This window comes from Gymnogyps californianus, chromosome 22 (genome assembly GCF_018139145.2).
Source record: "Gymnogyps californianus isolate 813 chromosome 22, ASM1813914v2, whole genome shotgun sequence".
Classification (NCBI taxonomy): domain Eukaryota; kingdom Metazoa; phylum Chordata; class Aves; order Accipitriformes; family Cathartidae; genus Gymnogyps; species Gymnogyps californianus.
Window position 1 is genome coordinate 5762427 of NC_059492.1, and position 25244 is coordinate 5787670.

A 25244-nucleotide genomic window follows, 5' to 3' on the forward strand; every position below is an offset into this window, starting at 1 on the left:
CCGCCGCGGCAGGAGCACCCTGACCTTCATCCGGCTGCCGTTTGGTTCGGCGTATTCCCCTCGGTCGCAAGGTTTAGGTTTCACCTGGCGATTGATTAAAGCCTCCGGGCTGCGGAGGGGGCAGAGTTAAGGTGACCTGGAAAGGACTTCGGCCAAGGTGGGCGCTCGCTTGAGAGGAGTCGGGGGAGGTGGGGAGTTGTTTTATCCCCGCTGCTGCTTCGCAGCTGGGTGGGGAATATCCAGGCTGATGTCCCGGGCTTGCCAGGGAAGCATGGGCAGAGCTGTGTTTGTGTGAAGGACTGCTGATTTTTTTTTAAACAAAGACGTCACTTCTCTAAATTGTTTGCTGGAATCAGTGAGCTGCTAATAAATTAGGGGAGAAGGCGTGCTACCACCACCCACCAGCCGCCCTCTCCGTTACTGTCGCTTTCTGGCCTCCTGCGGTTTTGCTTTGGCAGGTTAGACCCCGAGCAGCCCCCCGGCAGCGAATGCAACTTTGCAAGGTTGCAGGCACAGCCATCCAGGGCCAGCAACGCCGGTTGCTCCCGGCTGGGCTGAGCGCCCGGGGATGGGTTAACGGGGACGCGGAGCTGGCGCTGAGCTGGTGCTGTGGGTCACCGCGTGCGGGGAAGGGGCAGGTCACATCCGTGCCGTGTCACCTGCCCGGACCCTGGAAACCTCCGTCGATCCTGGAGCTGGGAGGTTTTGGGATGGAGCCAGGGAGTCTGAATCAACACGGTACCAACCCATCCATCAGAACCGGCAGAGGTTTCGGGAAGCCGTCCCGGGCTCTGCTGGCTTTGCCCCTCGCCTGCCCGGCCATGGGGGTCCTGCAGAGCCGCTCACGTCCTCCGGCCCTGATGAAACTTTAAAGAGGATTTCCGAGGCCGGGTGATGGCGAGCGGGGAGGCCTGCGTGCTTGGAGCCTGCTGCCCTCTTGGGATTGCAGCTCAAGTTCCTGGCACGGACAGGAGGCCAGGATTTGCATCTACAGGATTTCCAGTAAGTTTTGCAGTCCTGGTATGCAGCTGCAGGGCTGCGGGCTGGGGAGAGGGGCAGGCGGGACTGGGGGGGAGCCGGGACTCCTCACCCGGGCACGGGGACCAGAGCAAAGTCCCAGCCTGGCTCCCTGGATGGGGGGATGCTGGGGAGTCCTGGGCAGAGCTGGGGGTGGCATCACGGAGGGGAGGATTGCAACCAGCCGCCTCTGTGCGAGGGAGCCTGATTCGGTGCTCGGTGGCCGGGACAGGCGGAGCTGGGGGCAGGTAGCCTCAGGGGACGCAGAGCTGGCATTGCCCCGGGAGCCGGGCAGGCACTGGGGACAGCCAGCAGCGCCGGCAGCAGCGCGGGGAGCGGGGAGGGCTGCAGAGCACCTGCTTCTGCTGAAGGCTTGGCCTCGGCCCAGGGCAATTAGCTCCTGGCGTCGGTGCTCGCACACGCTCTGACAAACAAGCGGCTGGGACACCCCGGCCTCGCTTCGGAGGGCTCCCTCCCTCCTGCTGCCGGGCACGGGATGGGGACCCCTCCGGGCCAGGGGCTGGGGGGCTGCTCTGCCCCAAAGCCAGGGCAAACCCCCAGCCCGGGTCCCGGCGCTGCTGTGGGGCCACGTCAGCGCTCGCCTGCCCTGACCCCGAGCTCGGAGCGATGCCAGCATCGCTGGGAGCTGGGGCGCGTCCCAGAGCGGCCCCGCGGGAGGAACAGGGATGCTTCCGCCCTGCTCTGCCGCAACGCTGCCTGCGCGGGGAGCAGGACGGGTCAGGGACCCGGCTCCTTTTCCCAGCTCCGAAGGCGAGGAAGGAAGAATGGACGAGGACTTCAAGAGAGCTTTGCACCCCCGGGCTCTCCGGCGCTGGCTCGGCAGCCTCAGGACTGTTCACAACCAAATCCCTCCAGCGGTGCCGGGTCCCTGCGAAGACAGAGGAGGGTCCCACAGTGGTGGCAGCGGAGAAAAGCCAGCATCGCTCCCGAGGAAACACGGTTTGCCGCCACTCGCTGCAGGTGGTGAACCCAGATCCCACGCTGGGAGAGGCTGTGTGTGGGGCAGCTTCACCTGAGCACTTTTCCCTACGTGCCCGGTGGCTCTTGCACCCGGTGGCACTTGGGGCTCCCGGTCCCCACGGCGGCAGCGTGACCTTCACCACAGCGAGTTTTTCCTTGGAAGAGGGTGGCCAGACACAGCAGCCCCGGGGAAGAACAGCAAACCCCGCAGTAAACCGAGCGTGCCAGTTCCCGAGCGTCAGCGGCCGGCGCTCGCCCGCACAGGGGTTGTGCTTAGCTCATCACCCCCGAGGAGAAACAGAAACTCAAACCTCTCCTTGGGAGGAAAGCACTGCTTCCTCATCAGCTTTCATCTCCCGGGTCCCTGGAGGCGCGATTAGCTCTGCCACCCTCCTACATCGGCACCCGCCGCAGTTGCCGCGCAGCCCGGTGGCACTTGCCGAGGGGCCCGCGGCGGGTCCAGCGTCCCTCCCCACGGGTGCCACGGCTCACCCAGCCTCTCGGGGAACGCGCGTTTCCTTCTGCATCGCCCCACAGCACTCAATTAGTCATCATGCTCCCTCGGAAGATCAAACGAAGGTGCGTGTCCTTATACAGAAGATTTGGCTCTTATTAACGCCTGAGGTTTATAGTACCTGTGACAAATGATGTTGGCTCTCTTCAAAATACCTTTCCTGTTCAAGCCAGCTAGGGCACTCCTCTGGGAGCGCAGATGAAGTCGTATCTCCACTATTAGCTAAATATTAACATGATCAGCTTCATTATTAACTGTCCGTTAAGTTCCCACACTCCTGGATGAGATCAGGCTTTGGGTGACCCTCGAGACGATACTGAGCATGTCGAAACCAGCATCCCCTTCAACTAGAGGTAGAGGCTTTCGCTGGGAACTACTCTCCTTTCAGGAGCAGCGTCTCACTCCCATTTGCTGTCCTTTAAGCAATTTATTCCCATTCAAATTTAAACTACTTCAAGCAAACACAACTGCTTTGGGTAAAGAGCTTTCCTTCAGAAGAGCCTCGCTTGCTACCTCTGCCAGCGGCTGATAAGGCAAGGCAGCTGCCTGCTCCCCCTTCCAGGAGCCGCACATCTCTCTCCGTCCTTACAAGCCGATTCCCCGGCCCTGCTCCCTGGCACAAGCAAAAAGGATGCTTTGCCAACAGAGCTGCTTGGGAGACAACCCATCTCTCCTCGCCTCGCTGCGGAGGGCCGGTGGGAAGCACCAGCCCGGCCACGGCACACTTTACACGGGTGGGATCAGGCTGCCGGGACCGACGGCAGCTTGGAGCAGAGGACAGAGAGAACCAGGCTGCCGGGGACCGGAGCCACCGGCCGCACGCTGGCCCCTGGGGAAGGCACCGCCGACCCACCCGGCCCGGCTCCCCCCGCCCCGCTCCGGCCCTGCCCGGGCAGCAGCCGCCCCACGGGTGCCCTCTCGTGGCCGGTCCCACACACGGAGCTTTCACGCAAGGTACTTCTCCCCCCCCCGCCCCCGGCGACTTCATCTTTGCCGTGCACAGGAGATGCTCCCGCAGGGCACAGCCCCGGCTCTGCCAAGGAGCACAAGGCTGCGGTACCAGAGGGCTGCTGCTCGGCAAGGCGCCGGGCTGCATCGCTCCGCTGCTGCTGCTGCAGCGCACCGCTGGCTCCCAGGCATTGCAGGATTGGAAAAATTAAAAAAGAAAAGAAAATTGTCATTTAAGAAAGCCCAGGAGGTGCAGGTAATGCAGCAAGCTCCCTTGCCTGACTGGAACAACCTGGCCCAGATTTCGTAGTTTGCACCAGCCACATGCTGAAGTGGAGTTTTCCTTCCCCAGCAGCAGCTACCCCCCGCAGTTCTCGTGCGGGCAGGGCAAGGCAGGCACCCGCACCAGGGCGAGCTCCTCACCCCGCATGGGGTGCACTCAGGGGATGCCAGGGGAAGCACCCACACGGGCTGAGCAGCCTGCACCTCAGCACTGCGTTACATGCCACGCTCGGGAGCGGCCAGCCTCTCCTCATCGCAAAACTGGGGCGAAGTCAACGCTTCGGCCAGTGAAAAAAAACAAGTGCCAGTGCTGGCACCGTCCCTGGCGCTGTCCCCCGGCTCTGCCAAGCACTGCACAAAGCCACGGAGCCTCCCCGGGACAAAGTGCCAACTATGTCAGGCTGCTTGCTGTTGGACGCACAAAGGTTCTCAGTTACGAACTCGCACCCCTCTTTTAGCTATGACCTAAACTTGGCCTAACGCTGCCGGGATCCTCGCAGCGCCTTCAATTAAACCTGACCTCTGGAGTTGGCTCAAACCTGCCCCAAACTCCTCCCTCCCGGTTCAGCTGGATCCCGGACGCAGAAGCTGCAGGGAGAGGCGGTGCAGCCTTGGTACCCGCAGCTGAAGGGCTGCGCTCCGTGGAAGTCATCGCTGTACGACATCCGCATGGAGAAGCCCTTGGCGTGGCGAGCATCCACAGCCCTCCAGTCTCACCCCTCGTATCGCTCATCCAACCCCTTCTCCAGGCCACCCTTAAACCCTGTTGCTGGTTTCACTGCTTCAGGTGTAGTAATTTTTCAGGGATTCAGGATGTTCTTTGCTCGGCAGGTTGAGACTGGGCATGGGATCTCAAAGAAAGCACACACATTATCTTACAAAGGAAATTTATTTCATTTTATGAAGCTTATATTACATGCATCGACTGAAGCTAGTACAACAGTTAACAGCAGGGCTGGGGTTTGTCCAGACTTCCATTAGTGTTTCTGGAATAAACCAGGCCAAATTAAAGAATATTTTGCCCTTAGAAAATACAGTCATAATACAAGGAATGTTTTTTTGTTTTCACTTTAATTATTCCCCTCCCCTACTCCCTGCCCTCGAGCTGCACACAGCCAATGCTCTGGCTTACCAAAAAAGAGGGCAGGAGAGAAAAATCTCACACACACACACACTCCCCCCATACACCCCTAATAAACCACTGAGATGGGAGGACTGAATCTAGCTCTATTCAGAGAAAAAATACAAACAGAATACCAGGAATAAAGCTCTTACAACAAACCAGATGCAGTACCCTTTAATAATTTTACTAGATAAAAATGTTTTACACGTTGTTCAATGAGATGCTACAAATTACTTTTGATTAATTCTCTTTCAGTTTTATGAGTTTGAACAAGCAGCTGAATACACTGAAATATTGATTTCTAAAAATAAAAATAAAAATATTGCATTCTTGTCAGTGTCTGTTGGATATTCTCTCATACCCACCAGAGGAAGGTGTATAGTGCACCGGAGATTGCAGCCTACTATAGGCTCAGTATCAAGTACAGATACAGAGAAGCAGATGTATTCATCAGACCAGGTTGGTATGGCAAACGTCAAGCTGGTACTTGTTCGTGTCCACACAGAGAGACAACTTGCTACAACGTCCCCGTTCAGTCCCCGGTCACTTGCGTGGCTTGGCCGTCTGAGGTTTGGTTGGTGGACTGAATGAACATGGGCTGGGTGATGTCCTGGCCTGCAGGCATGGTCACTTGCTGGATCTGATAAAGTTGCTGGCAGAGACAGAAGCAGGGGAAAGAAACGACCGTCAGTTCTCATCACACTCAGCGCCAGCTCCCTCTCAGCACAACGCTGTGCATGAACCCTACAAGTTTAGTGGTGGCGTTAACAGCCACTCGCAGGTCCAAGTAAAATCTGTCCCAAAAAGAGACCACGAATTGCCGCTAGACATTTGTTGCTAAATCGTAAGTAATTCTGTGAATTTCTGATGCCCCAGTTGAGCTTAGGCTACCTATGCAACAGTCAATAGCGAGGTGTTAAGACCTTTATTCCTAAACTGGTTAGGAGTAAAATGGATCCCACCCAGAGTGCAAGGGACTGCATTAATTCGGAGCAAAGGCAGCAGAACACGAAGGATCCACCTGAATTAGGATTGGCACAACATCCACTGATCCTGCCCCTGGTTAGGGTTTGCTAGCAGTAGCAGCGTTTTATCAGGAGGAGCTGATTTGCTACAACACGCAGACTTTCGGACAGTCTTTCTAGCCCTTGACTTCAAAGGGATGTAGCGCCAACGAACTCAAAGTTCTTACCTGTCCGTCTGTGAACTGGCTGAACTGCTGCTGTCCTTGCTGGACTTCTGTCTGCGTTATCTACAAGGATAAGAGGAGGATGATCACTGACAGCACTTCGGAGAGGGTCAGAACCCCACCAACAATGTTCTGCTGCTGCTGCCTTTCAAGAGCTTTTAGACTCTTTCAAACTTCATTACCCCACCATGTGGTAAGATACGGCTTATGCCGCCGGCCCGCAGTCATGCTGGTGCTAACCACAAGTCAAGAACAAAGGACATGGGATTCAGTCGTTCCAAACCAAACACAAGCATGTCCTCTCCGACTTTCACGAGGAGAAAGCGGCCTCCAGGATCACAGAAAAGCAGCAGCCTTCCTATGCTCTGAAGGCAGAGAAGAATCCCTTAGCGACCAGTCTCAACAAGAACATGAGACAACCTGCTGGCAGCAACGCTGGTCTTGATGTTTCACCTCTGCAATAGCTTTCCTGAGGGGTTGCACGGCTGCTCCTCCCTCACCCAGCCAGAAGGAGCAGAAGTAAAGAGAAGGTTGATGAACTGAAGTTTTACCTGCAATCAGCTCAGAAGCAGCATGAGCTTTATACAGCGAGACACACACACACATACATATATGCATGCACCTTTCACGTACAGGTAAAGGAGGCTTCCGCTATGCTCCTTGCTTTATTATTCTGATGAAAGTAACAGGAAGAAAAGAAATGCAGGAATCCTAGCCCAAGAGCTGGTAAATTCGACTGGAATTCGCAGTTTCAGGAGCTAGGGAACAACACTTTACCAGTTAATGTCAGCCCTGCTGTTATAGTGCATACCTGCTGTGCATTGGTTGCAAGCGTCTGGATCTGCCCCTGGACTACCTGGGTGCCTGACACAGGTTGGGCTAAGCGGATATACTGCAGCTGGCCAGCATTCAACTGAACCTGGAGACAAGCGGAGGGGGCAGGGAAAGAAAATTAAACAGGTAACTGTGTAACCTGAAACACACAAACTTGCCTTCTCGTTTCCACAACAGAAGCCAGAGTAATAGATGACACCGGGAAGCTTCAGCTGATTAACAGTTTAGATGAGTAACTACCACAGACCCTGCCAAAGCAAGAACGAAGTCCACAGAACTCCTGCAGGTTTCTTGAAGTAAAACCCCGAGGAAGCACAACATTACTTCTTTCTCCAGAACGGGAGCGGTCAGTTAGTAGCTAAAGCGTATTAATCGCTAAATTTCAGAGAGCCTGGAGAACACTTATTTTTCTTGTTGGTTACGAGAATCGAGTTACTACTTTGATGTACCATTTCACATAAAGAAAATTGTTATGAGCTAGCCGCACATAATGATACTCCTATTATATCCTGCCAAAAAAATATTAAAGAATATATGGGAAATTTTCACATAAATAAAGACAGCAGAGATGACAAAACCCAAGGATATATTTGGAAGCTTTTAATGCAACTCTCTGCCAATACACGTCAACCCCCACCAGGCAAAGGCCGATACTTTCTGTGCCAATACTTCGTGTGTAACACGCAAACGCAAATTTGTTTCCTACAACCCTGATCTTGCAAGGTTAGATGCTTGGGGCTGTGGGATAAAGACAATGCCATCATCATAACCTGTGATATAAACAGCTAATACACATCTAAGGAGCAATAAAAAGGTCACAGTATGATTGATACTACTGTTGAGTTTTTCATTTTGTGTTATTTAGCTTTAGAACATTTAGATTCACAGTCCTAAGGTTAATTATATACAAAAAATGTTTTGATTTTTCTTCTTTTTAAACAGGGGAAAGAAGGACATACAAAATACTTCAAAAACGGCTCGCTGACAAAGGTTCAAGTGCCTAGAACGTGGTCTTGGCATTTACACAAACGCTGCTGACTTCACCAGCTGTGTCTAAAAGCTCCAATATTATTTCAAGAGCAAATAAACTCCACATGAGCATAAACATTTCAATAAAGAATTTGTTTCTGCACTGAGATCAGCTGGCAGATCATGTTTTCCACACTGGGGGCTTCCTGCTTAGATTTTAACTACACGACTAACTGAATGGGTGAAAGCGATTTAGAAAGAGCGTTCTTCCAGAAATGACAGTACGCTTCAAAGAACCTGCCCAATGAGGTCTAGCTAAGACACAGATTAAATTTAACACAAAATTAATGTGGACAAACAAGTGATTACCATTTAATTGATGTATACACTTCCTCCCAGTTTTTCTCAGTTTATAAAAAAATAAGTCACCTTTCCACAGGCAACCCGTGGTCCTAGAGCAAACGGTAAATCGCAGTAGAGAAGCGTACACAGTATCAGGAGCACGTAGAAAACCAGCAGAGAACATTAGTAAGATTCTTTCAACACTCCTGCAATCGCCAGAGGCACTACCAGTTTTATGAGAGTGTTTCAAACTGTCATATTTGTGTTATGAAAGATTCTTTGCTAAACCCTAACAGATACGAGTGAAAAGGAACTAGCGGAAGACAGCACTAACTATATCAAAAGAGAAAGGAAACTCAAGGGGGGGGGGGAGAAAAGCATAGCAGAAGAAGAGCAGAACGGACAGCAGCACTGAAGAGACCAAGGACTGTAACTCTGTGAAACCAAACAAAAAGTGCTTTCCAGGTTAGGGCACTAAAAAGCTCTCGCAGCAAGAGCATGGCTGCATGTTCTATTTTACTTCACTCACTGGAAGTGAGCAAGGGGAAAGATGCTTCCTTCAGCACGAACTGTGATTCTTCAACACGCCGTGATTAAGAAGAATCCTCTTAATTACAGTCAAAACAGTATCTCTGCTAGATACAGAAGCGCGAATTGTGACTCTTTCATCAAAACACTGCTCCCAAGTTGCTCTGTTTTGCAGTCTTACAGTTGTTAGAGACCCAAGTGCTCCCCAAGACAAAAGACCCCACACTCTGGCACTTGGCAGTTTCTCTCTGACATGTGCACCATAAGAAGCTTCTGAGGACCAGTCACAGCTACCTGTTCTTAGATGCTCCCAGGCAAGAGGAAGGTAGAAGCATAGGCTTGGCCAAAACCAGACACTAATTAAAAAGCCTCCAGTCTCACACTCCTAAAACACGGGACCACTTGCAACAGGATCCACCTATGTGGAGAACTGTACTTTCTGCAGAAGGTTATGGCCCCCTCACAGCTACTTTATAAAGAATTCTTTTTCCTAGCAGATCTCCAAGCCCCCTTCTTGTAGGGAGTTACAGCGTTCACTGGAGACAATTGGAAAAACAAGTCTGAACTGTTCTTTTATTGCTGAACCAAAGGAGGATGCTGCAACATTCAGTACTGTTGTAACGGATTCACTGAGGCTGGAGGTGGAGATGTCCTTCCAAAATGCTCTGAAGAACAAGTATCTTGAAGAGACTTTCATAAGGAAAGAAAAAAAACAGAATGTAAAAGAAAGGTAGTGGAGAATGCAGAGAAGAAAAAAGGTTGCTTGTAGTAAAATACCATATTTGGCAAGAAATTCACTTCCTTTCTGACCAACACCTTAAGCCAAGCAGTAGGAATCAGCTGAAGACTTAAGAAATTAAAAGAACTTGGAAGTGAATTGGAAAAATCTGGCAACACCCACAATCTAAACCTTTTTCAAGATGCTGTGTCAAAGCACGAACGTTTGCCAGACGTACAGAGGGAAGCTTAGCAAATCTTGAAAAGCAAAACCTGTGTGAAAGATCCGTTTTGCCACAGCTGTGAGTACACTTCTTCATAACAGAAATCAAAGACAAAGTGAAATGCTTGCCTTGGTCACTTAGTCTGACCTTTGGGTTGCTGGTTAAGTACACAGAACTGGACAGATTTTTTTTTTTCTTTAAGAGGTGTGAAATTTTCCAGATGGGAACCAAAAGACCCAGCTTTGTTGTGATAATAAGTTACAGAGAGGGGGGGAAGGTGACATTTTTTGTCCCACATGTTTACCTAGGACACATGCCAGAACATTACTGCTGACGCTGGGTACTCAAACTCCCATTCTTAAGGCCACAGCAGGTCTATATTGACGTGAAAGTGAGGAGATATCTTCCGGTTCTGCAAAGCCATTCCTCCAACCAGCTCAAAGTATTTTGTAGACGTATTTCTTATAACATAAAAGTTTATTAATAACTCACAGATGGCTCCCTTCCCACTCAGTCTGCCAGGTCATGACTTCAAATTGCAGAGGCAGAACCAAGTAAAGGCAAAAGAAGTTAATTATGCTTTATTGAAACCACGCTGTAGTAAAGAACTAAGGTTTATCCAGGAAATATTTTATTTGTTGCTTCCTAATCTTAACTATTTCAATCAGGGGAAAGCGTTGGGGGTGGGCAATGAGTCTACGCTAGCTGGGTTAGATTTATTTCCTCCTTCATGTCACACCTCGTTAGTTTTCCTCTCTAAGTGCAGGAAACACATCACTCAATCCAAACTTCCTCTTACAGTTAAAAAAGCATACATATACAGTCTCATGCCAGAACACCAGCGGACAGTTTGCTCACAAGACTGTTACACATTTCTACTGGTAAAATCTTACCGGTATTTGCTGGATTTCTCCTGTATTGGTGATGATCTGCTGCATGACTTGCATGGTCTGCCCAGTTCCACTCTGAGCCTGCTGGGTCTGTCCTTGCGGCTGGGCCTGCACTATCTGTACCTGCTGGCCTTCTCCAACCTGCATCGTCACGGGGGTGCTCTGCATTCAAAACAGGGATAAGGACCAAGCGAGGACTTAACAGGGGTGAAACAGCCACAAGATACAAAGATTCTAATAGACAGACTGCTTCCTAGACCCACTGTTACTTGTTGGTGCTTAAATCACCACGAAGGGAACCCAGGACCTAGATGACTCTTGTTACTAAGGTACCTGAACACCTGGTCATGACCAGAAAACACATTTCTATATTGTTATTGACTGTTCTGAGCAGCAAGAACAGGATACTGCAATGCATTACGCACGGGCGAGTTGAGGGTTTCACTGGCTCCACTGAACTGCGAAGCCCCTGAACGCTGCTCATCGCTCACCTGCCCTTGCTGAGGCTGGGCGATGATGATCTGTCCTGGCTGGATAGTCGTCGTAGACGTGGTGGTCTGCTGTCCTTGCTGCTGCCCCTGAACCTGCACTGCAGCAGGCTGCTGAGCAAGTGTGAAATAATACTGTACAGGCTCAGCTGGGGTCACAGCCTGACGCACCTCTTCCTGCAGCACAGGTAAAGGACAGGTAAACGGGGAGGGAACAGATCAACATCCAAGCCCCCCTCCGCTGAAACATCCCCCCCATAAGCACGCTCCATGGGAAAGTATCTTTAATACCTCGTTTGTAACAGTTTAACTAATTAAATCTGAAATGATAAATCAAAACGAGTTTCCTCATTTATTCAGCTATATGGAAATCAAAAACATTTCCAATACCCTATGTATAATAATGTAGTCACTAATTTCATTATGAGAAGCAAATGAGTACAATTACCATAGTTGAAATCCACACAACTCCTCATCAGTAAACTCCATCATCGCCTGTTATCTTAACACAGAATGAATTGCAAATGCACCAGGAAGACTTACAAAGCCTCATCTGTCAACAAAACCCTCTTCTTAGCCTACGTGCCCAACACAAATCTCAACCTAACTCCGATGTTAAACCCCTGGGAATAAGTGTCATGGACTTGATGTATGCTGTCGTGCCTTTATTTATTTATTTAAATCCAGCTTTTCCAGAACGATAACAATTTCATCTTGTACCGTGGCTTAAGAGTCTGATTCTGCTGGTAGCAGGAATATCTCAACAGTGTGAAGAAACAAAAGGCTCTGCTCTAGCTCACTGTCAGAAGCACAGGCTTTAATACTGCTGTTTTGTTTTATCTAAGCATGTCTTTAGGAGAGAAAAGCCCCTTATGATTAACGGTATTTTAGGCAAAGAAGTAGATTTTCAGAGATTATGTTAAGTGGCAAGCCGTTAACACTCAAGAATCAAAATTCTTAAGCTCCCCAGAGGAGCAGTCAGATCTTGCACCTTACGGAAGATGCAGCTCACCAGACGTTCACTCCATGGCAGAAGGCGTAAACAATCCTCTCCCAGCCACCTCGAGTTCACAGCTGAGAGTGTAGGATGTTTACACGTGCTACAACATGGTAGATTCCCACTTACACAAGTCTGCTTGACTCCCCTGCATTAAATGAGGCTTGCTCATTGATTACCTTCGGTATATCCAACTGGACAGGAAAAGAAAAATTCACATTAAACAAGATCAATGTATGTCTAGGTGGGCATCAGGCTTGAGTAAAAGAGCCCGTTCACTTAGATGCTAGTCTCTCAGAGGGACAGCAACTAAAGAAAAGACTTACTGTTGGGAGGTTTCTCAATAGCCTACCAGAAAATTACCCCCCAAAGATCAAGCTGTTCACAGTTGCCTGTAATCAAGAAGCAACTTCTAAGCCTGGCTCTCAGAGCAAACATTAGCACTATCCCATGGTACTGCAAACCACTGCCATCAAACACTTACAATACTTCCTACATACGGTAGTTCACTGGTTATTCCTACTCACTTCATCAAATCCTTTGGGGGAAGGATTAATAACAAATCTGAACTATATATTCAACAGGGCATGTCTCCAGTTAACCATAAAACCACATGCACAGAAGAGCTGTGGCTGTTTCTGTAAAGCCCAGTCCTTAGATATGTTATTTCTAGAGGACTCCAATCCTCAATTCCTAGCTGAATCCTGAAACAATTAAGGCAACTGAGTACCTCTGTAAGTATCTATTCCAGGTTAAGCTGCGTTTGCTACAGGCAAAAATGGCTTTAAATCCAAATCTGCTTGAACTAGGTTGTATCACATCGTTCGCTATCTTTTATTTTCAAGCCACAGCTTTAGTTACCAGAGCAACATAACAGTCATGGTTTCATTCCCAGCTCTTCCACGTAACTAACACTAACTTGTCAAACAGTCTTTTCCATGGCAGAGATAAAATACAGACTGTACCCCCAGCCAAAAAGTGCAGGCTGTCAGCCTACAGGCAGCCACTTTTCAACACTGTTGAATCAAAGGAGTATTTTCCACTGCAAAGTCCTACCCTGCATTCTTATTGGGCAGCTATTTCTCCATTAAACTTCTCTTGCCATAAGAAGTATTTCTAGTGATTCAGCAGTGTTCACAGGCAGCGGATGTATCAGCGAGACACAGATCTCTAAAGCCTATTTCAAACCAAAACCCGACAGGGTTTCACTGTTGATGCTGTGCAATCCAAAAGACACAGCTCTGGTATGATGTATCATCAAGACACGTTAACTTAGCAACCTACATGCATGTCACACTATTAAAATCCTTCAGGCATTCATTTGATTACAGAACTTAAATGTTCTGTAATCAGAACATTCTGATGTGAATCAAAAGGCTCCAGCAAGGAAAAGATATGGGCAATGTTCTCCCTCCCAAACATGGAGTACTTCTAAAAATAGCACTACAAAGTAGAATAACTAAATGAGGCACCTAAAAGAAAAAGAACTGAATTTGCAATGCCAGAATTAACCTGTGTTACTTCAGGCTGCAGCCAACTCATTTCAGCTTATCAAGCTCAACAAACTGAAACGTGGGTTTTCTTTTCCCTAGTTAAGCAAAGCATCGAGAGCGGCTGTGCAGGCTGCTGCTTTGTCTTTTTATTTAATACTGAACTAATGAACTTTGGATAAATCGTCTCTGCTGCACTCCTGCAGGGATAAAGCAGGGAACTCAGTGACGGAATGGAAGGAGCTGTGCCACGCTCCCACATGTGACACTTACCATGTATACAGAATACAGAGTTCCCAGCACACCTGTAATGAAGCCTTGGGATGCTGCTAATTTTAATCATAGCTGACTGCAGCAGCAGGTTGGACTCTCCTGCATATATTGTGACACGGAAAGGTGTTTTCCTCATTTACTAGAAAGTCATGCTGCTTCTGGAAATCAGAATGCGAGGTTAAACTCAACTCAGGACATCATCACAAAGGATGAAGTGTGTATTTCCTCCCTTTGGCCATCACTTCAGTAGCACCACGAGGACTTCAAGACAAAAAGTAAAATAGCAACCTCCAAAATCCAGGTCCACAATGGAACCGCTGGTCTCTACACTCAGAGCAGGTATCTTTTTGCATGTTATCCAGGATTTATATTGGAATTAAAAAAAAAAGTCAAAGAAAAACTTCCAAGTAAAACACTTGCCAGAAAGATGTTTTACAGTATGCCAGGCTCTCCAGTAGCACTCACTGGAGAAGCTATTTTAAGGACCACCTTGGATTTTTTCAAAGGCTAACACACTTCAAACCTTCAAAAGTATCAGAAAACCAGTTCAAGGAATTGTTATACATTGTTATAACAATTTTTTGAATTTTTGAATTTACTGTTCAGAAGAAATTGCTCCAGTTGAGTTCTGGGCAATGATTCCAGGAGTTGCTGAACAAGGTGCAGCACTGTCTGAACAGAGCTGTTCCCTAGAAGGGGTGTACTGATGGTAGCCCAGCCATTTGTCTACAGCAACTTGTAACAAAGAGAGATGAGCAATTACTGAACTGGTGAACTTTTAGCAGCAAAACACCAAGCTTTTAGGTGAAGGAGATAAATTAGTCTACCAGGAGCTGCATCTGTTTCTTTGTGCATTTGAAGCAGCAAAATTGGGCTTCAACCCCACCTCACTGCATTTTCAGCACCGTCTCAAATATGGAGGGAAACAAGTGCTTTGTAAAACGCAAGCCTGTTAAGTTTCAAAGATCTTGTGCTCAGATGACCGCAGCAGCCTGCTGCTGTAAACATCCGACTGAAAGCTCCTTCTAACACCTTACAGCTTCCAGTCAAGGATGTTTACAGTAGCAATGACTGCCCCAAAGGATGCAGGGGGTGGTACTTCTAAGCAAAGAAGCCTGTTTCTCCCTTTACAAGTCAAAGGATGCAGACTCAGCACACTTTTTAAAGTTAAATTTTTAACACTGGCAACCTTTGGTATCAGAACTATTTAGTAGTTTTTGTCACTTAAGTAAATCCCCAAGTCAGACTTCTGTAAATCTCCACTCAAGCTCTATTTCCATAAAAAAAATTTAAGAACCTGAAAACTACTGTAAACAAACATGCAAAAGAGAGAGGCACAAACCTCATGTTTAAATCTGATTCTGTATTGCTTTATCAACTCTCTTTTAATTAGAGACTGAAATCACACCAAGGAAAGGACAGACAATAAGGCAACCATTTTTATGTCTCACCTGCCGCTTTGGAGGCTTCAGTTCATCTCTTGGAACAATATCGATAAGAAAGTCAAATTGATCAAACTTTGTAATTGCCATGGCAATGTCATTCCTCTATAACAACAAAAAGAGAAAACCATTCTTCAGCTTTAGAAGTGTGTTTTGTCACTGGATAAATAAAGTTAGAGCTTTTTAATTGAGTCAAGTGAGAATGTCTTCTCCAGATCCTAAGTGGTCAAGCCAGGTGGCGAGAACTTCTGTTTCAGTACCAACAACACTCTCTCGTGCTGAGTGGGGCCTCCAAGGTGTGCGATAAGAAGGTGCTTATCAAACTCAGGCTTTTACAGTCATCTACTCACCCACCAGGCCTAATCAGCCTCTCCACAATGGTACCGCTGTAATTCCCTACAGAAGGCTCAATGACAACCACCATAAGCCTTTTAGCACATTAAAAATAATTAAAAAATCCCAAAGATATCTGAAAAGAAGCTTTGCAGAAAGACCAGGATGACTGCTCCATGTATTAGTAGCAACATATGCAGAATCTATGAGTTGGGGATGGGATTAAAAAGAAAGAAAAAATAAAGTATCACAGGATCTTATTCAGGGCAGGGGAATCCCAAGAGATGTTGAGAGAACAAGCTTCAGCATGTGGAAGGGCAAAATGGTTAAAAGAAAGCATGAAGACTAAAACATATACTCAGCAAACTGGCCAAACATGTATCAGAAAAAAGGATGTGCAAGAGCCAACGAGCTTCTACGAAAAACTGGCAAGGTAAGTATCTTCTCAAAACGGCTTATAGCTTTACTTTTATACCTTGCCTGAAAAAGAAATCCAAAGAATGGCATTAGGTCAAAGCATTAAAGATCTGAATAAAGAGCAATAAGTCATCACTTAAATGTATTTGCTTAAGATTTGAAACAACCCCCAAGATAAAAAAGCTGGGGGGAGGGAGGGAGGGAAGGGGGGGGGGGGGGGGGAGAGAGAGACATGAAAATGTACTCTGTCATTTTAAAATTCTTGCAAGCCATCTTAAAAAGCAGGGCTAATTCAAGAAGCTATTAAAAGTCTCATTCTCATTAGCCAAAGATAAATTTGTAAAGCATATATACGAACAAGATTTGAGACAAAGATGCCTACGCTGCCTAATGAGTAGGTAAAATTTAAAAGACTATCAATCCTCTCATTTCAGGCTAGTTGACATTTCTAAACCTTATACTGCCTTGGCATTTAATTGCCAAACAATGATCACGTAGAAAGCATAAGAGACACATTTCTTTTGTTCTGCAGGCAGCATATATTATAAAAGTATCTTCACCAGGAAGAAAAATTTTACTGAACAGATGTATCTCATATTTCATTCTTCATGCTGAGGATTGGGTTCAATCCAATTTCCTCAGGAATAGCCTTCCATAACTCAGACCTCTCCACTCGAAATTTTCTTCCCAAATACTTGATAAGCAGAGAGTGCATTTCTCCAGCTGCACTGTCCATGCGGAGAGCAGCTGTTCCAGGATGGCAGCTGCTGTGGAAGGCAAGGCAGTCCGAAACAAAACCTGAGTCAATTCAAGGTCTTATACATTAGGATCAAGATTTAAGTATGATTCTGAAATAAACGGATCCATCCAAGCTTGAAAACTGTTAACAGGACATGCCTGAGTCAGCACTTGTACTTATCTTGTTCATGGTATGTGTATCAAATACACCCTTCCCGCAGTAACTGCATTAAAACCCGGGTTAAGCAAGTAGCATTAGCCCAATTTAGTGGGGATTGAGTGGCTGAATGCCCATTCAATAAGACAGCTTTGGACGGAAATCAGACATGTCTCCTTGCCACTACAGCAATCTCTGCACCAGGGTACAGGAGAGCTGACATGGTCCTAAATATCACAATCTCTCATCTCTGATCTGAGGGCCTGAACTGATGGTTATTATAGTTTCAAATAGTTCTGGTCAACATGTAAGACTAAAAAAGTGAATGCCTTCCCCCCTGCCCATAAAAAAAACTCTTCAGGAGTTACAGTCTACTCTTGAACCACTAAAAAATGACTATTATTGAGGGCCTCTCAATCCAGAAGAAACAGTAATCTGTTCTGGAAGAGGGTATTTTTGTTTTCACCTCTACACGTTTATCGACACAAACTAACATCTACAAGCTTACATTAGAACTACTACTGAAAAACAAATCAGCTAGAAGTTCAACAGCTACAGCTATCCTGAGTTGTTAGAGCAGGTCACAATTAGCTGACAGCTGCAGCTTTGTTTTCTGAGTTTTTTTGTTGCTGTTGTTGGGGTTTTTTTTGAAAACAAATTAAGAAAAAAGCATTTCAGTCGCACTTACACTGTGCTTTGCATACAGGTTTGTAGCGATAAACACAAGTACTAAAGTTACTGTCTACAAAACATGCCTCATATTATGGAAACAAACAGTTGGAGACAAGTTTATGAAGCAGCTGAAGGCTAGGTAGTAGCAGCTCCATTACCTGCAGAGTCCTCCGCTTGTTATCTTCTGTGTGTATCCATGCTCGCAAAGTCAATTCTGTTATGAATATCTGAGCTGCCTTGGCGAACAACACAGGAGCTTCTGCACTGATCATCTGCAATTAAATTGACAATTTTTTAAAGTTTGTTTTTTTTTTTTTGAAGTTTACCATTAGTACTCTAATAATGTAAAGTGGTAGTCAGAGTAACTTTATCATGTTAGTTGAATCTGAATGGTTGCATTGTTTAACAGTGAAGTTTGGGGAGTTTCCACATCAGAATACCTATGGCTCTGACAGTCCAAAGAGTTACCAGCCTCAAGTTAAACGCAGTGTTAAGAGTATCGGGCATCTAAAATTTGTCTCGAAAGTCTATTTCCTCCATGACTAGTCAGATGTCAACTCCATATTGTGCTGGATTATGGTAGGCCAGTAAATGGCACCGGTGCACATTCACTGAGAGGGTCTCAACCAGCAGCTTCTCCTGGCAGTGCCTTGGCATGTGCATAAACAATTCGGAAACTGAAGAGGACAGGTTGAGGACTCATTTTAAAACCTGGCCCTTACTTTATAGTTGTAACATTTATATAATTTGAAATGAATGTGGAAATTGCAAAGGAGGTTTGGAGGCCTGAGTAAAGACTCTGCCTCACCAAATTCCTTTTCCTTAAAAAGTATCTAGCTCAAGTTTTACATAAATTAAGCAGTTTCATTATTAGCTGGCTTGGCATTAATGCTTACTCCCTAGTACAGCCTTCTTGTTAAATAATGTTCCAGGCAGGCCAGAGACTTCCCCCCCTGCCCTGCCCTAAAAACTCATCTTCCCCTTCATCATCAAAAATACGGCACTCATTCGGTTCAGACACTGAACTGGGACCTCAGAGGCCTGGGTTCATTCCCTTTCCAGGCTGAACGAACAGCTCCCTTGTATAGGAAGACAACATACACCTTTTTCAGGATCTCATTTAAACGTTAAAGGCGTTTAAAGGATGGCGTCACATTGAGAAAAACAAGAAGAAAGTGCAAATCATTCTCTCTTCTCTTAGGAGTTAAGTTTCTGACAGTTTTCCAACTTAAAAAACAGGGAGGACCGGAGCAGCGCAAGAGTCAAACCCTGCAGGTGATTCCTTTCTCCTTCCTTTTATGTCAGTAAGTTTTCATCAGTCAACTCATGTGTTATCGTCATCAGTCACACGTCAAGGGTTCAGCTCAAATACTGGTATCAAACCCATGTTATCCACCTAAATTATTACTTATTTTTTTCATAAAACTTGAAACAGCGTAGCACACATTTAAGTGATATCACTCTTCACACTAAACACTCTATAGCTTTGTGAAAGGAACAGTCAAGAGAAACAAGGAGGAAACATGAGAAGAGACAGCTAAGCACTATAAAAAACAGGAAATATCCAGAATTATACAGTAGACTGACATTTACCAGAAGAAAGCAAAACTGCAAAAGTCTTCAGCAAAGATCCCAAACGATTTTGCTTTCCCAGCTCAGTTTAATTATACAAGGCCAGCTAATATTGCATTCAAAGCAACTGTTAAAATGTGCTTTAAAAATAATAATAAATAATGATAATAAGAAGTAATGAATTGCAAGGAATTATAGCTACAATATCCACCAAAAGGATCATAAATACTTAAGAAAAAAACCCATGAGTGTACCTTCACATCTTCATCTAGTTTCATTATCTTCTTAATACGAGCCAGAGGGAGTTCTTGAACTCTGAAGTCTTTCTGCAGAGAGATTCACATTTGAGAGACTCTTTACTGATACTTAACTGAAAACGAAGGTAAGATAAGAAATGTTAAAACAAGTCTGTATTGTCTAGAACTAAACTGGCTAAAATTAGATTTATAAAAATCACTTATTTTCTTTGAGGTACGGCAGCTTTTCCTCAGGCCCGAGAATTCTCATCGGCTTTTCTGTATTTTGTACTAATATAATTCTACCTAAATCTTCTGTCAGACACTTGTATCTAGTAGTTCACCTTAAAGCTGAAGTCATTCTGCAGAACAGAATGCTTCTAACGTTACACATTTCTGCATCTATTTATATTTGAAGCAACTAATTCAATTAGGTGCCTTGGGACCCAGAAACCATTGGAATTTACAAAAAGTCACAAGAGAAAATGAAGGCAAACAAGAGCCATGTGGGGCCACAGGATGAAATCTTCTTTGCTTTATTTGTACTTCCCTGTTGCCCAATACCAATTTTGGTGTTAAAAACCTTGCAAGAATCTTGTTCAAAAAAAAATCTCTTCTATTCCTGTTTTTAGATGGATTTCTCACTATTTTCCAGCAAAGAGAACCGCTGACTCAAAATGGTGTAATGATGGTTTAGGAGACAGAGAGCGAGTGCTGTCATTGCACTGACTCATCCTGCTCTGCTCAGCTGTTAGCATGTACCCAAGGCGAGCAGCAGCAGAGACACCACCGAGCTAGTATCTGCGTGAGAGGAAGCACTAACGTGTCCCTTGGAGAGATCCTCTCCGCAGAGAGCTCTTGGGGTTAGGGAAACCGCTGAGCTTCACTACAAACAGTGCTCTCCCTTCTCTGAAGATACAAAGAGGAATTAAAAAAAAAAAAATAAAAATCCACAGTGCGTTGCTACCAGGAGCCTCTTAAAAAGGGAGAAAGGCTGAGGTTACGTACCATTGCATCAGGAATGCAGAATCCCTACCCACAAAGGGCTTCTAAAAAAAAAGTCTTCCCTTCTTAACAAAAATGTCATAGAAAATAAAAGGGAACTCATTTCTCTAGGGAAGAAAGCACTGCAAGACATGTTAATGAAACAAAAGAGGGGGAAAAAAAATGCTGAAATCGCTGTTTTCTATTGAAGCAAATTATGGAGGTTGTGCGTGGTCCAGCCAGCACTCCAGCAGGGGGCATTTTATTTAATTTACATATTTAAAAAGTTATGTATATTTATATACATTATTTTATATGTGTATGTATTAAAAAAGCATTCTGTGCCCTCATTCTGGAGGGAAACGTGAATGCGGTGTTCCTGGTGCTCCTAGTAATATGCTGCAAATCAGAAGTAACTTGGGGGGTGGAGGTGTCCTTGCAAGGAGTGCCGAGGGCTGTTGCATCCCGCTGGTGAACCCGGTGTTTTGGAAGGATTTTGGGCAATGAGAGAAGAGGGCAGCCAGGGCTGGGACCTGTGCTTCAACACACAATGTGCTCAGGGTAGCATTTTCAACCAGTAACCGCCACATAAACAAGTTAAGGGGTTGCTAGGGCATGGAAAAATATCCCAAAGGTTTTTTTGAGGTTTGGGTTTGGTTTTTTTTAAAAATTTTTTTTTTTTAAAGCTCTTTCCTTTTTTAAGAGCCTCATGAGCTTTGAGCAAGCCTCAAAGAAAGATGAGGACAAAATTTCTAATTTGTGAGACTCTTAACAGTCTTAAGTATCTTAACTTCTATGAACAGCAGAACTGCAAGTAGACATGCATAGGTACAACGCTATTAAAATCTTTAGAGAAGAGAGACAGTGGGAGAAATTAGAAAAAATTAAAGCTCCTTTATTCCTTTAAGGCAGACAGGCAAACGTCACATAAATCAAAATTAATACGCAAGTACCAGGGTGAAGGGAAGCATGACCACTACTGGCTACCACCCAGCAGAACAAACTTTAGACACCAATTCTTCATCTTTTCTTTTTTCCAAATTAGGTCTCAACATTTTCACAGGCCTCTTCTAACTCACTGTGGAGCTGAAATGCTAGTTTCAGCCTAGTCCTGTTTCCTATTTCTCCAAGACTAGGCTACAGTCCTTTCTGTTATATCAGGCAGAGAACAGGGAGCTCTGGTTTGTTCTTCTAAAGTAGCTCCCTTGTTTTTTTCCCCCTGCATTTTAGCTACTAGTGGCACATGGCAAACGCACAAAACCAGGCAGAGATAGCCCCGAAAAGCAGGCAACCAAAGCAGGCTTTCCACCAAACAGCTGCTCTGACCTCCGCTATGCAGTACATGCAGATGAGCTTTAAGTTTACTTACGTCCACATCCATGGGAGCACTTTCAATAAGATGCACAATAAATTTCAGGATTTGATTACGCAGGGGACAACTGCATAGGAATGTTTTGCAGTTATCCCTTTTCCTTTCCAACTCCCCTTCACTGTCCTCAGTTAAATTTTCAATGACTTACTAGCTTGCAATGCAATAAATAGATTCATACGACAGTTAAAAATTAAGCTGCCCATACTTGATAAGCTGCATAATAAACCCCTTTCATGTGGAGATGAAGACAAACTACAGCTCTTGAACACAAGAATTCACTGCGCTGAAAGAGGAAAGTAATTAATTCTGGTTATGCATACAAATTTCTACATCTGTTTCTTTAATCAAGTATCTGCACACAGGCTGAAAAAAGAAGCTTATCTTCAGACTAGTGGATTGGGGTTTTCACTTTGAACAGCCCGTCTTCGACTGGAGTTCTTTTGTTTTCAGTTACATTAAAAGCACAGGAGTGTGCTTTCAGGACCGCTGTATCACAGTAATCTATCAATCTCTCTTGAAAAGTCATTTTTATTATATGCCCTTGTTCTCAGGCACATCTCTTTTGGGGATGGGAAAAAAAAATAGAAGCTACTTAGTCCAATTCTTATTCTCAGCCGATACAGAATTTTTTTTAATCGTATGTCTTTAAATTAATAAAGCATATGATAACGATGCACTTGGCATTCAAGCGATTTTCAAAATTTCAGGCTTGTCAAAGGAGATGGTTCTGGAAGAGGGCATAATAGTTCTATACAAAAGCCTAAACCCAAAAATTCATTCACAAAATTGTAATCTGTCAATAGCCAGGTGTTTGAACTTATGAAGGGGGGAAAAGACTAAGTCGTATTTTGAACGGTAACATCTCCCAGGGTGTGCTGATGTGGCCTGTCCTTTGGTGTGGATAAGGGTTCCCTCACGTGCTGGTCACACATTTTATATTACAAAATTTGAACAGTAGTTAAACAGCCCATGCAGTATAACATGAGGTATATTCTCAAACTCCTCAATCTTCTGTTAGCTAAAACAGCATATGGCAACTACACTTATACCTGTAGCTATTTTAAAAGCACTTCCCTTTTCCCCCCAAACAGAAGATAATTCCCCTGCAATTCTCTAGAAAGCAGCCACGGTCATCATTTAGCCTGTTAAAAGAACCTCTGAATCAACTTTGTCTTCTTGTTTAGTCCAGAAAGAGCTGAAGGTATGACTACTACATCTCATTATGCTACGAATCAGCTGCATTCAATTTATATCTCAAGTTTTGGCAGTTGTAGCCAACAGTCAGAAGTCTGGCTGAATGATTATTTATCAGCTCTTAAGGCCACCTTGTAGTGTGTAAATAGCCAACTCTACTGGATCCCATAAGCAGCAGGAATATGTTCAAGCTGAGGTTTATCTTGCTACCAGACATTACCAGGCACTTTTCACTGTCAGTTCTTCAGAAATAACACAACCGATGAGGACACTCACCAGTGTGAGATTGCGTATCTCCTCCATGACTCGTGGCCAGAAGGACTGGAGGCTTTGCTGGGCATCGCTATTGCTAGCTGTGCCGAAGCCACCATCTGTGGACATTCTGGTAGCTGGGAGAAACAAAAAGAAGCATTAGCAATGAGGGAGGGTGGGAGGCAGGAGTCAAAGGCTCCCAGACTTTCCCTCCAAGTCCCAGGAATACAGGAAGGGGCCAGCCTGGCGAATCGCTCTGCAAAACTGTCAAAATAAGATATGCCAGTCCAGGTCCCACAGCAACAATGTAGAGATACTCACAGCCTCTGGAATTGTTTTTAACAGTCTGTAGAATGCAAAATGTCAAAAGCACAAAGTAAGATTTAAAATTCTAATCTTTTAATTGAAACAATTTTTAAAAAGCCCCATGCCTGTCATTTAGTATTCTGCAACTGCAGGATGTTAAGCAAGTCTGGCCATTATTAAATTTATACTGGACGCTGCCTGTGCATTCATTAAGACTCCTATCTTTGCAAATGGCTTTATTTACAGTATGTATCACTAGTCATCAGGAACTTATAAGGTGAAAATACAGGGATAATAACTGGGTTCAGACTTTCCCATATAGCCATGCTGCGCTGCAGTGAAGATGATGAAGAGGTCAGGACACGCAGCATCGATCAACCTCATCCTCGGGTGACCGAGACGGTGCCAGCCCGTGTGGCACTGTCCAGGCATATTTCAAGTTCCAGCTGACACAATTCTTTTCCCCCCATAAACTCCTAGATCAAGTCCTGCCTTTTTGACAAGGAACTCTTAAGACAGCTCTAGTTAATATTAAAACGAAGTCAGATGCACAACTTGGGAATCCCTTGGAACACCATGACCAGCCTTGCTGGCTTCCTCTGTGCGACAGGAGTGCATGGTGCCGGCAGGATTCCCAACAGGGATCGCAGCCTGGAAGGATGGGAGAGACGTGCCCAAAGCACACGCACATACAGGACCTGTCGAGACACAGCCCGACAGGACGGGACTCAGTGCTTCCCATGCACAAAAAGCATCTTGGTGAATGCCAGAAGAGTCACCGCTTACTTCTCAAGCGAGCAAAGCAGAGGAAGCCAGCGAGTTACTGACGTTAAACGCTCTCGAGGTCACCCAGAGCAGCTTTGAAGTTTCCATGAATGACATGCACTCATCATGTACAAACAGTAAGTCTCTGTGTCTCTCATAACTTACAGCAAGAGAGAAAGGGTGCTACATTTTCTATATGGAAAGATCTCAAGATACACACAGATACTTGTGCGTTGCCATGTAATGGAAAAAGACACAAGAGCACATTTAGCTCTGACACAGACAGGCACAATCCCCGTTTGCTTTTCATCCACCACGTAAAGGTTTATTTCTGTCCTTCCTCAAGCCGAAGGGAAGCACAGTAACAACTGTACAACACACCAAAATACCGATGGGAGGCAGTGGCCAATTGCCAGTGCTCTCAAAATCTACTGTTCCAAAGCAACGATGATCCATAAAATCTTATTAACAGATCAAAGAGATGAACGTCAGACAATTAGTTTGTTACCTCCTGCAGCCTACACTTCCCAAGGCAGACTCTGAACAGTTGTGTTTTTCTTTCGTCAACGTGAGAAGGGGACACAGGAGGCGTGGGAAGAGCCGAAGGGGATTTTGACAGGGGATGACAAAGAGGAGGTCAGAAGATCGTATTTTCAGTCTCAAAGCAAGAGTTCGAGACAGGAAGAACTCCAGGTAAGGAACCTATGGAAACAAGTGACTGACAAGTTACTTGATGACTCTTCAACAACTACTTGCATTATAATACTATCTGCCTACAAACTAAGATATTTCAGGTATTTATAAGAAAATAGAGAGATAAATATTCTAATGAGAGTGTTAAATTGGCATTTGATTCTCCCCCCCTTGATCTGCATTGTCAAACGCAGACAAAAAATAGTTTAGGCACACAAATAAAAGCTAATCCTTGAAATCTGCTCTGTACTGGCAATATTTCAACACTAGACGGGGTCTTTTCTGCAACTGGAGATGCAATTTAT

The 25244-nt window shown here is 45.4% G+C and overlaps 1 protein-coding gene across 2 annotated transcripts in view; it reads right to left on the reverse strand.

Moving 5' to 3' along the window:
* Window positions 1-5023: 5023 nt before the first annotated feature.
* NFYC (nuclear transcription factor Y subunit gamma) overlaps window positions 5024-25244 on the reverse strand; it is a 36686-nt gene continuing 16465 nt past the window's right edge. The window contains exons 2-10 of one of the 2 annotated variants that reach the window (XM_050909746.1): window positions 23200-23312; window positions 19392-19463; window positions 17724-17837; window positions 15258-15353; window positions 11050-11223; window positions 10562-10720; window positions 6866-6973; window positions 6058-6117; window positions 5024-5517 (exon numbers count right to left, since the gene is read on the reverse strand). In XM_050909746.1, the coding sequence (XP_050765703.1) occupies window positions 5398-5517; window positions 6058-6117; window positions 6866-6973; window positions 10562-10720; window positions 11050-11223; window positions 15258-15353; window positions 17724-17837; window positions 19392-19463; window positions 23200-23304 (1008 nt within the window). In that variant the 5' untranslated portion in view covers window positions 23305-23312 and the 3' untranslated portion in view covers window positions 5024-5397. The remainder of the gene's footprint in view (window positions 5518-6057; window positions 6118-6865; window positions 6974-10561; window positions 10721-11049; window positions 11224-15257; window positions 15354-17723; window positions 17838-19391; window positions 19464-23199; window positions 23313-25244) is intronic. The other variant, XM_050909747.1, reaches the window with a different exon arrangement.